The following is a 14,344-nucleotide window of genomic DNA, read 5'->3' as shown; positions in this document are numbered from 1 at the left end:
AATGAAAGCAATAGAATGTTAACAGACAAAAAACACCATAAGTGGAATGAAACAAATCTATTTCTAAAGCTGGGGAATGAGGTTGTAGGTCCTACAAGAGCTGCATGGAAAGTAACTAGATATGCAAATGTTCTTCAGAAGGCCTTGCAGGAAGTAGTGAGGATGTTTCCAATGTAAAACCTACAAGTATTAAAACACCTGGAGACTGTATTCCTGTTTTGGTAAATACTAGATGGGATTTTAAGGTCAGACAAAGCCAGGAGCTCTGCATACTTGAGCTGTTAGGGTAATTCATCAGGTGCAATACGCAAACTGGACTGTGAATATGCTTAGGGCTTATTTTGTTTTTATAGACAGCAACAACTGGCCATGTCTTCTGGGGAGCACGTGTGAGCATTATCTGAGAGTGCTGGGAACCTCCAGAGCCACGGCGTGTGGTGCAGAACAGGCCACTAACTCAGGGTGTGTCTTCTAACCTCTGAATCTAGATTTCTTTCCATTATCGATACCCCATAGGTAGAGTTCAGTACAATTTTGGCCTTGAAATTACAAGTCTTAAATTATCTGAGAATTCTTCCATGAAACTTGGAGTATCTAGAACATTTTTAAAAAACAAGAGTCATTCAGTGCTCTGATAGAGCAAAAAATGAACCCCTCATTAGTGGCATCATAAATTAAGCTTCCTGACACTGAACGACTGCCTCCTCCCCCCACACCCCTACAGGCCTCCTGTCTGATGCCTGGTCTCTGTCGGCTGGGACCCAGGCCTGCCTCTCACGCACTGTTGTCAGGAACTCTGAGCTGGAGCCTGGCAAAAGTGAAATGGAAAGGAGGATTTGGCAGGAACAGACCTGTGGGCCACACACCATTATGATTCCCAGGCAGGGCCAGGCCCTCAACGCAGAGCCGGCTCTCCCGCCAGGAAGGTGAGAAGGCTGTTACTTCTTTTTCTGTATTTATAACTAGAAACAATTCTTGGAATACATAGGGCATCATGTCTCCAATCCTTACAATCTTTACAATCTAGTGTTAAATTTAAAAAAAGCAGGACAGAGTAAGATTCCAACTCACTAAAAAAAAAAAAAAAATCAACCACACCTTATAGACACAGATGGAGAAATGAGGGTGAAGACGTTAACAACTGTTTGGGGCCACAGAATCAGGCACAACCTCTGAAAATAAGTCAAGAGAGCACTTTTTTATAGGATACGAGGGAGAAGTCACCAAAAAGGATGATTTTCCTTTCCATGAAAAACTAGGTCTAGACCCCACAGGCCACTCTCTCCCCAAGGAAAACTGCAATGCTGTTCTGAGAGCTTCACTCTCAAGGGCGTCCCAGGGCTTTCAGGCCAGACTCCCCGTCCCCTTCTCTCCACATTTTGTCGAGAGGAAGCAAATTTATCTGCAAACCAAGTTAACTTAGCCCCATGTCAGGATTCAACATCTGAATTCTTTTGAAGTTTAGCAACTGATATGAAAGATTTGTTATAAAGACAGATGCTTTACTTCCATCTTTGATAAAACTGATTTATTCTGAGAATGTAAGTGGTGCACTTACCCAGAAGAGGATGAATATCTTCTCCAATGGTCAGGCTCATACTGTCTATTTCCTGCACCAAAGAGATATGAAAACCAAAACTAAGTTAATTGCATTTCTCTAAAATTCGAAGAGAAAAAACTGCACATTTCTAAGTACGTATAAAAACAACATGCTGAGTTGTATTTGGAGGACAGCACTTCATTCTCTTTTCTGTTGTGGCCACGGTCACTAGAAGTTTGTTGCACAATTACTCCACTAGAGTAGGAAGCAATTAATTAAGAGGTGGCTCTGTTGATAGAAGGAAGCAGTGTCCCAACTGCTCCTCCAAATGCCAGCTCCAACCACCTGCATGGTATCCAGACAGCCCCTGCTGCCAGCGGCACTGGGGAATGCATCCGCATATGCAGATGGCTCACGGAGGACACCTGGCCAAGGACGGAGAAAGCGATGTGTGGCTCTTTCTACAGCTGAGTGCAGAGGCCCCCGTCCCCGTGTAGCTGGCCACTTTTCACCTTCCGCTACACAGGGAATGTTGGGCGAGGACCAGAAGAGAGCCAACCTGCCAGTAAAATAGGTGGTTGTTTTCACATTCAGAAAATAACACTCTTCCTACAAAGCTTTCCGTGCTTCTGCTTGACTGATGCCCACGCCTCTCCCGCCGAGGGCAGCCTTTGTGGCCCAGCCGCTCCGGCAAGTGGGAGGCTGGCAGGGGCTCTGGCCAAGGGCTGGGTGGTGGGAGAGGGTCACAGCAAGGCCACAGCGAGGTTTCCAGGCCCCACCTTGTTACCACAGATGATCAGAGACAGTTTTACAACAGCCCAGGCCTCCTACAGAATTACTACCGACAAGTGAAAATCTGAAGAAATCACAGGCAAATGTGATTTGCTACTGACTGTGGAATTTAACACATCATTTCTCACCAACAGCACGGAGGAGGTTAAGATGTTCTCACTGTAGAGGCTTTGAAGTTCCCGGCCCCAGGGAGGCAGGGAGGTTGTCACCTCTGCTGGTCCTGGGTCCCCTCCCCAGTTCACAGGCCAGGAAGCACACGCTTCACAGGGAGGCTGGTGCCTCTGGCCTTTCCCTGCCTGGCCCGCGTGGGCCAGGCTCACAGGGGCGGCCGCGCCCGCCGCTGCTCCTCCTCCTCCCTCTTCCTATCCTCCCTCCTCACCAACTGTCTCACAGTGATTCAATACACTCATTCTGAGGCATTTTTAGTTTGACTTGAACAAAGAATTTTGTCTGTTAACTCTGTCCAGGAAGTACTGACAACTTTCTACTTAGACTACTTACATATCTCTAAAAAATACTAAAATAGGAGTTCAAAGGTGGACATAAGCCCGCAAACGTGTGTGGGCCAAGTAAAAATGATGTAATTCTATCACAGTGATGAAACTAAAAAAGTGGATTACCTGACCTTAAACAATGTTCCAGTTCTAATAAAAGATTCTGTGTGTGTGAACATGTATCTCATACAGAGATATCTGAAATTAGACAACATATTGGTACCGCCAATGAAACTTTTGTGAACATTTCTCCATGTGAGACAAAATGCAAATGACACATACTGTCCTTGCTTAACTACGGTCTTGCCGGAGACTTTTAATTTCTTGCACCTCCATGCCCAAACTCTTTTTTTTTTTCTTTTAATTTTTTGAGTGCAGCTGACATGATGTTCCATTAGTTCAGGTGGTCGACAAGTGGTTCCGCAAGTCTGTGCGTTCTGTGGTGCCCGCCATGGCCTAACTGCCATCTGCCGCCACACACACCTGACAACACCAGCGACTGCTCCCGAAGCCTGCATCCCCACCCCAAATTCTGAAACCTGATCCTAACTCAGCACTCACCACTGCAATTTTGCCTTTGACCTGAGGTCTCACAGGGCACGGGTTTCAGCCCCGAGCCCTCCTGCACCACCGTCCCATCTTCCGTGTGACCACCGTGGTCCTATCCCCCAAGGAGGGATTTCCTGCAAACCAGGACACCTGGGAAAGCGTCAGGCTCTGGCTGCTGCATCTGTTATGGTCTCCTTGCTTCTACATAACCAGAACAGAAGAGGGAAGACATGCTTCTCTAGGCCTCGCACCCGGTCTGACAAACATCCTAAGTGTTCCAAACGTTCCCTGAAATTCCGGGTGGTCATGTGCATGGGGGAACGCCTGGAGGCTCTGTCATCTGCTCAGGTCGGGTCACTGGTGAGCGGTGGGTCCTGCCTGTGAGAACCCACTGCAGCAAGCTTCCTCCGGGAAAGAGGAGATATATGAAGACACTTCCAACACTCACTGCTCTGACAGGCTCGAATTCAAGGACCCAGCGGGGCCACTGCACCTGGCTGGACTGGAACCCAGGACTCAAGAGCTGGCAGGACACCAAAGGCTGCCCAGGCTGGATGCTGATGACACGGCAGGGAGCACAGTCCACGGAGCATCTAAGGGGAAGCATGCACGCGTACATGTCGGCTGCATGCTCCACCACAGGCACACGTCCTAGCCACGGGCCACAGCTGATGTGCTCATCTCCCCGGAGACTCGTGGCCTCTCTCCCACCCGGGCTTAACCTGCAGCCCTCCTCACCCTGCCGGGCTTAACCTGCAGCCCTCCTCACCCTGAGGTTGTATTGTCTCAGGTTTCCTGAATTCCTGAGACCCAGCAGGAAGAAAAGGAGACAAGCCCAGGCCAGAGGGGATTAAGAGGAATGTCACCATTTCCCACACCAGCGACAGCAGGGACACTGGGAAGACTCTGTCGTCTGCTTAGAGGAAACACAGGGAGGACTATGCACGCCCTGTCATGCCAGGCTGCCTGGAAGATGTCCAGCATGCCTTCCCTCACGCTGCTTTCCTGAGCTAGGTGGGTGCCTTCTAATCCTCACCTAGAGGGGCCAGGGTCGCAGATGTCTGACACCGCAGCTTCAAGGGTGACAGGTCCCCAGGGTCCTGCTACTTAAACATACCTGGGATGGGATATCCGGACAGAGAGGGCTGGGACCCCACTCTGCTCCCAGCCCATCACATGCTTATATTTCAAACACAGGATTGGTACCTAAATTCAAACCCTGTTAGTATTACAAAATAGGAGCTTTGTATTGAAGGTGTGCAGGCTCTGAGCTCTACGGGGAGGGCTGGTGACTACGGGAATACCGACTCAGAACGGACACATGGAGTATCTTGTTTGGAGTGAACTCCAGGGCTCTGACCAATGTTGTGAGGCCCTGGAAGGTCTGCTCCTTTGCTGTCTGCCCAACTTTACCTCCCATGAGCCTCCCTCCCACTGACCCTTCCAGCCACACGCGGCTCGCTGGTGCCCTGCCTTCTGCACATGCCCCTCCCTTAGGCACCCCGAGGGCTGCCCTCTGAGATACCCACTCACTGTGTGGACGCGAGTCCACAGCAATGGCTGTCGCAGTCCGAGTCGAGGTAAGCTGACAAACCCTCTTGTGGCCTCTGGGTTCCCTGTTTGCAGTTTAGTTCAATAAACCGCAGCTCCTTCTACATTAAAAGCAATCTCAAAAATGCTTGAGGTGATGGGGAAGGGATTCGCCCTCAACTAATTTAGGCCTCTAGCATCAACACTCAGATCTGGGCGGAGTCACCGCGTGCCTATCCTGGACGAGGTGGGTGGGCGGGGGCGAGGGATGCTGCTCCGCCCCCTAGGTTGACCGTCGAGGAGCTTTAGGTGACAGTGGGTGTCAGGACTGGCTAGGTGGACTCTGTGGGGACACCTACAGCAGCTGTAAATCTTACAGCGCTCTTCTCTGTCCCCCAGGGTTGGGCATTAGAGTGGACCCCCAGATTTCTGCCAGAACAAGAGGCAACCGACCGGGAGAGGCTCAGATTCCCCTCAGCAACATCCCAAGTGGTGAGATGCAGTGGCCACCACACAGGCCGACGGAGACACGCAGCTTTGCTTAATGACAGAGACTCGCTGTGCTTTAGGGTAATAATGTGAGTACTCTGTGAAATCTCTACACATTTCAGAGCTTGCAAAAAACTAAATTAAATTAAAGGTTTGTTTGTATTTGCAAGGATAAAATTGTAAATTTAGGTAATATAAAAGTCTCTACAGTTGGGCTTTGAAAACGAAGGAATTTTGAATTTAAATACTGATGAGGTTTTCTCTGTATTTAAAATGTAAATTACTATGTATTAAATTCAGCTTTATGCATGAAAACCAGACATCTGTACTACACACCCAAGAAGTAAAGAATTCATTTTATTTCCTTGATCACCCAAAAGGGTCTTACGTATACAAGCCAAATCCCAGAACATATCAAAATGCTCTTTCTTCATTAAAGGGATGCATTGCATGAAATCTTTACAAGAGCCTTTCTTTAAGTAAATTATAAAAAAAAGGGTCTTGAACAGATGAATGAATTGACAGAAAACGAAGTGGCAAGGAGCAGAGATAGACCAGCATGGAGCTTGGAAATTCTGTCTCTACCTCACTCAGCAATGAAATGAGAGTATCAGCAGAAGCACGATGCCAAGACAACACCATCGTGAGCAGTTCATGGCTGCCGCCTCTTACCTGGTCCCTGGTCCCTCCAGTGCTGTCCTTGGCCTGCCCGGCTGTGCCCGGAGCTCGTCCTGTGGGAGCCAGATCCCTGCCTCCCCCACCTGCCTGTGGGGACACGTGATCAGCACGTTAGGAGGCTACCACATGCCTAACCCCAAGTGACACATTACATCTAAGAGGGTAGCAAGGCGGCACCAGGTCCACAGTTCTCGAGCTTCGGTTTCCTTAAATCACAGGGAAAGCCCATGAAAAATGTGGACTCAGGGGCCACAGCTGGGATGGGAGGTGGACGTCTGAATTTAAACATGTTCCCCCAGAGGACCCATGCAGGTGACAGACGAGCAGCCTGGCAGACGCTGGGCCAGAGCAGGGCCCTTGGTAGTCGGTTCTGACTGACCCTGCCTCCCGAGGGCAAGGGCCTGACTCTGCAGACCACCAGCGCTTGGGCTCTGGGTGAGCAGGGGTCCTGGGACTCTGAGAGCCAGACCATGGTGTGCCCTCCTCTCGATTCTCCACACACTTAACCACCCTGAAGTTTCCTCTCTGAAATTCCTGAGCTCTGACACCTTCTACCCCTTGTCTCGACTAGAATTTAACATGAGAAAGTCTGACTAAGCTCCTGCCGGCTGAAAGCAGCCTACATTCTGCTGCCTGCAGCTTCTGCTCAGGAACCCGAGGCACTGGGCATGCAGGACAGACCGCCAACCAGTTTGGGCAGAGGCAACAGAGGCAGAATGCTGCACATCTATTTTGCAAGGAATAAGCTCTTGCTTTGGGGTCTCAAATCCTGCCTATCCTCAGGTGGCAGGAGAAAACTAAAGGGTAGACAAAAGGGCAGGACAAGGCGGGAGTCTGTGACTCCTGGGAAGCAGGGAGGAAGCCCCTCTCCTACCCCCCAGACTCTCCTTCAGGCAGGCCCTAAACCTGGCACGTGACAATGACCTCACTGTCTCTCAGAATGAGACCTGCATGGCTGATGGCCAGCAGAGCCCCTGAAGACAGTCTGGGGGGTAGGAATCAGGGGGAGTTCTCTAACTCTGCCAAGGAGAGAGATGGAGCTGCTATAGTGAGAGGCACGGATCCTAACCGAAGGAGGACATGAAATAATTCAACTCATCAACCAGCTGATCTATAAGACAGCCAACTTCCCTAATAAAGAATCATCTGGTCGATAAGATACACTGTTTCATCTCACACGTTAGTTAAAACATACTGGTGAACGCAGCGGAAGCGCCTCATCACTGGTGAAGGCGTAGAGGTGAAGGTTTTTAGAAAACAAGTTGGCAACATTTATCTAAATTTGACTGCAGGTTGACCTATAGTTCGTAAGCTATGATGCTCTGTTTTAAGGAAATAATGTACATAAAATGGGAAAAAATGGAAGCCACTTCTGAGCTGGAGTACTAAGCGTATGTGCACCACTGTCGGAGGGGAGTATGGACAAGCAGGATGCACAATCGCACAGAAGATCATCACGATGAGATAAAAGCACAGAATAATAGTGCAAAAACGCATTAGCTGTCCACATTTGTGATCCTGACAGAATAAAGGTTATTTCTATTTCCTTTTAACTGTTTTCTTTCTGTGCTAAGTTTTATTACGAGAAGAAAGAGAGCCCACGGGGGCGTTCTGCGTCATGGGATGAGCAGGGGCGCCCTCTGGGAGACACCTTTCCTAAAGGGACCAGAACTGAAACTGCTAGGTAGCAGCAAGCGTGGTAAGTCTGCGTCGTATCCCAACCTCCCAGGCTGCTGCTGGAGTCCTGCACTGTAAGGCCAGCCCCGGCAGGGGTGGGGGCCCGCAATGCCCACCTGGCTGGTGTGAGCGCCAAAGCTGCCTGCTAATGATGCGTCTGTTCTCCTTCACACACGCCTTGCACACGACCGACTTCAGTGCATGGAACTTGGTCAGCCGGGACCTCTGCAAACAGAGCAGACGGCGTGAGCAGTGGCAGGCCTGTGGACACACTCAGGAGACACAACAGTGGCCACGGTGTCCAAGGACACTGGGTGAGCGTTTCCTTCAACACTGAAACTTAACAAGAGGTTCTCAGAAAACTGACATTCTCCTGAGTCCCCGGGGAAATAACACTAGTGCTACATCCCTTCTGGTCTTCTGTAGGTTAAACAGTCACTTCCAAAAGGTCTCCGAGTTCTGTGGTGACATCTGGGCCATGACCACACAGTCCTTCCAAACAAACCTGGGCCGGTCATCTGGGTCCTCAGCCCCTCAAGTGGTGACACCAGAAGCAGCAGCAGCGGGGCGAGGGGCGGACCTGCCCCTCCGGGCCACTTCATTTACTGCTGACACGTGGCCCCATCTGCCCGAACCTGCGGTCACCCTGTGCGTGGCCGGAACATCAGACACGGGGCCACAACTGGGGGTTTGCAGGTGGTGACTGCAGTCTGCTCTGCTCTGACCCTTCCCCACTCCCGAACATGGGGACAAGCCCGATCTGAGCAACACGCTCCCTCATGACCCTACCGCTGTCTGCACACAATACTAGCTGCTCCCAAATCCCAAAGGACGCCCTGGGTTTTTGTTTGGTTTTTGTTTCTCTCCAAATGTTTTCCGTCTGATGTGAAGCTCAGGATGCTTTATCCTCACGGATGGTGACTGTTCTGCGGGCCGCAGGGTCTCGCGCATACTTGCAGCTATTATAACATGCTCCAAGTGAGCTTGGCGGGAGCCCTCCTTGGAAACCTCCCAGGAATCATGGAGCCTGGACATCGCATAGCCAACATCCCCAGCTAAACCAGCAGCCTTCAAGGGATATTTTCAAGTAAATACATGGTTACTGTTCCTATTGAATTAGTCTGATGTCTGCAAAGGCACCTCTGGGGAAACATTCCTTCTTGATTCAAGAAGGGTAAGGGAGAGAAAGCACTTCAAGAGGGGGCCGCGGAGGACTGGGTGGGGTGCTCCCTGCCATCCCTCAGCAGGAGTTTGGGGACTCAAGCCCTATGGCAGTATTTTGGGAGAAGCTATGGGATATGCTGATGCTGAACCTTTCGGCCTCCCAACCCATGTTTCTGCCTTCCTGGAATAATGCAACCCTCTATCAAAAGAGCAGTAATTCCAACCATGTAATCAACAGTGAGTGTAAACTGGGTAAAATTTCAAAGTCTGGGAACATGTCTGTCCTCCACTGGGACGTTTCTGGGAGGCATGTTTGCTGGGACAGAGAGAACTCATGTCTGGCCAAGGACTCTGAGCATTAGGATGCATTTGAGCACCTGACCTCAAACCTACTGTTTCTGAATGTGAAGAAACTGTGAACTCACATTTTGTTCCACGAGAGCCTCCACGGTATACCCCCTCTCCGCCTGCAGGTACTTCTGATGAAACAGCTTCCCGTCAAATACATTCCAGGGCATGAAGTCGCTCATCCTCCAGGGGAAGCCGCACGCGCTGTTGACCAGGACCAGAGTGGTGAGGCCGCGGACCAGGAGGGAGCCAAGCTGCACAGCTCGGGGGTCGATGTAATCAGGCTGTGGGGTGCAGACAGAGAATGGAAAGGAGCAGTCATGCACATGGGGACGCAGACACGCTGTACCTCAGGGCGACATGGCAGCCACCTGGTGCCGTGCCCACCAGCCCCCATGGGGAGCCCCGCTGGTCACAGGGACATGAGGGCAGCTGCATCACGAGTATGCACGCTCATGTGCACACCCACTGTGCACACCCCAGACATCTGCCCAGGCCTGTGTGTACAACTCAGAACTGCCCCTTCACATGTCAAAGCTGCAGTCCACCAGGAAAACATTGCAAGCTCATCTGCTTCGGGTGTACTCGGAAAAACTTCCTTTAAAAGCAAAGCAAAGGAAGAGAAGCCAAGAGAGCACCGTCTGAGATACTGATGAGCTCACTGTATTCTTAAAAAGCACATTCAGTTGTTCTAATTAAAGTATTAATTATCTCATAGGGCTGATGAGTGGATAGCTTTTTACAAATTAAGTCATACAAATATAAAGTATTTCTTTTTGTTGTCAAATCTACCCTGACATTACACATTCTCACTGTGCATGGACAGAGCCACGTCCGCTTCTGGGGCCCATGCTGACTGCACACACGTGAATGGATAACCTAGCACGTGTCCACCGAATCTCTCGGTGTCTGGTTGACCAACGTGGCTCAAATTAAATAGTGGCTATTTTATTTATTTTTTTATTTGACAGAGAGAGACACAGCAAGAGAGGGAACACAAGCAGGGGGAGTGGGAGAAGGAGAAGCAGGCTTCCCACTGAGCAGGGAGCCCGACGCGGGGCTCGATCCCAGGACCCCAGGATCACGACCTGAGCCGAAGGCAGATGCCTAACGACTGAGCCACCCAGGCGCCCCTAAATAGTGGCTATTTTAAATATCACTGCATACCCAATATAGTTTACAAAACCAAAATAAACTGTGAAAGAAGTCACAGACGTTTTATCCCCTTTATTAAGTAAGGGTTCACTTCACTTAAAATAAAACTGATCATCATTTTAAGAAAATTATCATGAACTGTGATTACCCCAGAGTTAATCTAAGGTTTTGGGTTTTTTTTTTATTAAAGATTTTACTTACTTAGAGAGCTCGAGAGAGCATGAGCAGGGGGAGTGGCAGGCAGAGGGAGAATCAGGCTTCCTGCTGAGCAGGAAGCCTGACGCGGGACTCGATCCCAGGACCCTGGGATTATGACCTGAGCCGAAGGCAGACGCTTCACTGACTGAGCCCCCCAGGCGCCCCACTCTTAAGGTTTAATGAAAGTGTGTTTGTTGTACAGCACAGCTTTTATACTGTCCTAAAAAGGGCAACCACGAACAGGTTTGTGAGGCCGAGGGCACGCTGATTAATGAGAAGTAGATGTCCTCACTCCTTCTGCTCTGCAGGGACCTGCAGGTGAGGCCTGTGCTGGCCGCTGCCCATCATGCTACGTGCCCCACCTCCGGCCCTGCAGCACTCTCCGCCACCTCACTGTGCATCGAGCTCTTGCACTTCCCCAACTACACACGTGCTGTCTGTCTGGAACTGCACCGTCTTAGGGCTCGGGGTCACGCGTGGCTCAGCCCTCCTGTCTGGACAATGCACCACGGGATAACTTGACTCTAGAAGGTCCCATCTTCTCTACCTCCTCCTTGCAAACCTCCAGCAGCCCTGAGCTTCCCCACCCCGGCCCCATCACCGTGGGCCCTCGCCCCAGCACTCAGACCACGGTGACTACTCGGTGTCAGACCAGCCTGTGGGAAAGGCGCCCTGATACAGATGTGAGGTATTTTTTCCGCGTGCTGGGGGCACGTCTCCAATTTGGTAGGTTTTTCTGTAATGGAATCAATTCTTGTTCAGGTCTTGTGTTCATCCCTTCTATCCCTGTTTTAAAGTAAATTACAAAGGAGGTATGCCAGCCCCAAAGCATGGATCCCATGTGTACCACGTGAATTTTCACAAAACGTGCAACCACCACTTAGACCACAAAGCACATGCTGCTAGCATCACAGAAGCCCCTGCTGGCCTCCCTGTCACCCTCACTGCCCCCGAAAAGTAAGCTCTAGCCACTCCAACCGTAGCTGGTTTTCCACGCTTGTGAATCTACAAGAACCAGTCAGGCGGTATATGTACTGCTGTCTCCGGGCTTCTTCTGGGGACACTCCTCGTGAGGCTCGCCACACCGTGAGCGGCAGGGCTGTCCCCACTGTCCCAGCGCACGCACCACACACGGGCTTTCCACAGGGAATGCTGGGATTCTCCGCGGGACTCTGGGGATCACGGACACCTTTAAATGGGGAGCCTTCTTTAAGTTAGATTCCTTCAGAAATGTCGTGCCTGTCAATGGAGAGATTCTGTATAGATTTTTGTCTTTTGCTGTTTCATGTTCTTTCTTTGCTGTTAGTGTAAACATAAAAAAAACTGTGGGGTTATTTTTACTTGCTATTGTTTTATAGAATACATTTGGGTGTGTATATGCTGACTTTGTATCTAGCACCTGTTGAGTCTGGTTACTAATTCTAAGGGCTGTGCTCTGTAGGTATGATTTTCCATTTATACAATCATGCCATCTGTCAATTATGATGATTTTTATTTCTTCTAAACCCTACACCTTATATTTCTTTCCTCAGACTGCTCTTCTTGCCAAGGCTCCCGGTTTAACAGAAGTGCTGAAAGAAGGTACCCTGGACTCACTCCCACTAGGGGAAAATCTTTCAATATTTCACCGTTAAGTATAATTTCTGCTGTAGATTTTAATCTTTGCTACATTAAGGAAGCTGCCTTCTAATCTGAGTTTACTGAGAGTTTTTATCATGAACAAGTACTGAATTTAACCAGAGTTTTTCTGCACCCATTAACAAAAACATATGCTTTTTCTTATTTATTGTGTTAGAGTGAATCTACTGGTTTTCAAATGTTAAATCAACTTTCTATCAATTTTATGTATTGCCAGATTCAATCTGTTAATTTTTGTCTGGAAGTTCTGTATTTATTTTCATGAAACAGAATGGCCTCTAATTTTCATGTGTTCTCATGTCTTTGGTACCAAGGTTTTGCTGGATTTGTTAAGACAAGCTGGATTAATAACCCTGATGCTGCTTCTTCCTGAGATTTAGGGATGTTGGCCAGGAGCCATCGGGATTTGCATTTTCCTTCAGAGTCAATGTCTTCAGCAGATTTAGAACTGTTTAGATTCTCTATCTTCTCATTTCAGTCTTACTATGTTGTGTTTTTCAAGGAATATGTTCATTTTACCTAACCATCCAAATTTACTGGTATAGTGTTGTTCCTAATATCCTCTGATTATCTCTCTCTTTTTAAAAAAGTTTTTTTTTTTTTAAGATTTTATTTATTTAACTGACAGAGACACAGCAAGAGAAGGAACATAAGCAGGGGGAGTGGGAGAGGCAGAAGCAGGCTTCCCGCTGAGCAGGGAGCCCGAAGCGGGGCTTGATCCCAGGACCCTGGGACCATGACCTGAGCCGAAGGCAGACGCTTAACGACTGAGCCACCCAGGCGCTTCTAAAAAAGATTTTTCTTTTTTTTAGAGAGTGAGCGAGCAAATGAGTGGGGAGAAGGGCAGAGGGTGAGGGAGAATCTCAAGCAGTCTCCATGCTGACTTCTCTCACCATGACCTGAGCCAAAACCAAGAGTCGGACACTTAACCGACTCAGCCACGCAGGAGAGTTAATATGCTAGGCTTTGCTGGCCTTGTACAGTCTCTGTTGAATGTTCTTCTTTTTTAGGAACAACACTTTAAAAATATAAAAACCATTCTTAGCTTGCAGTACAAAAATAGACTGTGGGCTGGATTTGGCCCACAGGGCCATTGTGTGCTGAGCCCTGTTCTCCAATCTGCCACTGTAGTGTTTCTCTTTGCCATCCTGCCAATCTTTGTTTCAAATATATCTGAAGCTGCCCATGCAAACTGACCCAGTTAGAGAGTCATTGACATGGACCTGGTGCTGACCATCATCATCTCTCTAGTAAGGATCCCCACTCGAAGTCCACTTTTTCTCATCTAGTCACACCAGTTCCTTAGGGTGAGTGCACAGTTCACCTTTGTCCTCATCTTCCAGCATCTTGGTGTCCCTCCATCTTGGACGTGTGTCTCGTAGGCAGCACATGGTTGGTTTAGGATTTTCATTTTGCAATGACAACAGATTCACAGGAAGCTGCAGAGGTTGCATGGAAGGTCCCACAGATGCACCCTCACATCCCGTGGTGCTAACATCCTACATTCCACAGTGCAGCATCCAGACCAGGAGATGGGTCCTTCCACACGCACGGACGCGTGTGACGTCACACACACCATCTGAGTCACCACCACCACCGCCGTCAGATACGGAGCCTCCCTCGTGCATCAAGACCAGGAGATGGGTCCTTCCACACGCACGGACGCGTGTGACGTCACACACACCATCTGAGTCACCACCACCACCGCCGTCAGGTACGGAGCCTCCCTCGTGCATCAAGACCAGGAGATGGGTCCTTCCACACGCACGGACGCGTGTGACGTCACAACACCATCTGAGTCACCACCACCACCGCCGTCAGATATGGAGCCTCCCTTGTGCAGAGCCCTGCCCTGCCCCATCCTCCCTCTCTCCAGCCATGGCATTCTGAGAGTGTAGCCCTGTGGGGACCGGCTTCCTCATTCAGTACAACCCCCGGAGATCTGCTCATGCTGTGGTGTGTGTCGGGCCCTCCCTCTCATGGCTGGCCCCACCCCACAGTGTGGACGGGCCAGCTGGTGTGAGCGTTTGCCCAGTTAAAGACATTGTTCCTGTTCCCAGCTCCTGCTGTCACACGTGCAGCTGCTGGGAAT

The 14,344-nt window shown here is 49.7% G+C and overlaps 1 protein-coding gene across 9 annotated transcripts in view; it reads right to left on the bottom strand.

Annotated features, from left to right (window-relative positions):
• Window positions 1–14,344, bottom strand: part of FAM120B (family with sequence similarity 120 member B) — a 122,114-nt gene that overhangs the window by 42,810 nt on the left and 64,960 nt on the right. For 8 of the 9 annotated variants that reach the window (XM_054505652.2, XM_064598377.1, XM_064598379.1 and 5 more), the window contains 4 exons: window positions 9,339–9,545; window positions 7,866–7,974; window positions 6,067–6,159; window positions 1,559–1,610 (listed from right to left, as the gene is read on the bottom strand). In XM_054505652.2, coding sequence (XP_054361627.1) covers window positions 1,559–1,610; window positions 6,067–6,159; window positions 7,866–7,974; window positions 9,339–9,545 — 461 coding nt within the window. Of the gene's footprint in view, window positions 1–1,558; window positions 1,611–3,823; window positions 3,969–6,066; window positions 6,160–7,865; window positions 7,975–9,338; window positions 9,546–14,344 lie in introns of all 9 variants that reach the window. The other variant, XR_008505445.2, reaches the window with a different exon arrangement.

The sequence above is a fragment of the Mirounga angustirostris genome, unplaced genomic scaffold, assembly GCF_029215605.1.
Source record: "Mirounga angustirostris isolate CCGP_5_RB_7025 unplaced genomic scaffold, mMirAng1.0.hap1 SCAF_8, whole genome shotgun sequence".
NCBI lineage: Eukaryota > Metazoa > Chordata > Mammalia > Carnivora > Phocidae > Mirounga > Mirounga angustirostris.
This window is presented reverse-complemented; position numbering and strand designations above follow the sequence as displayed.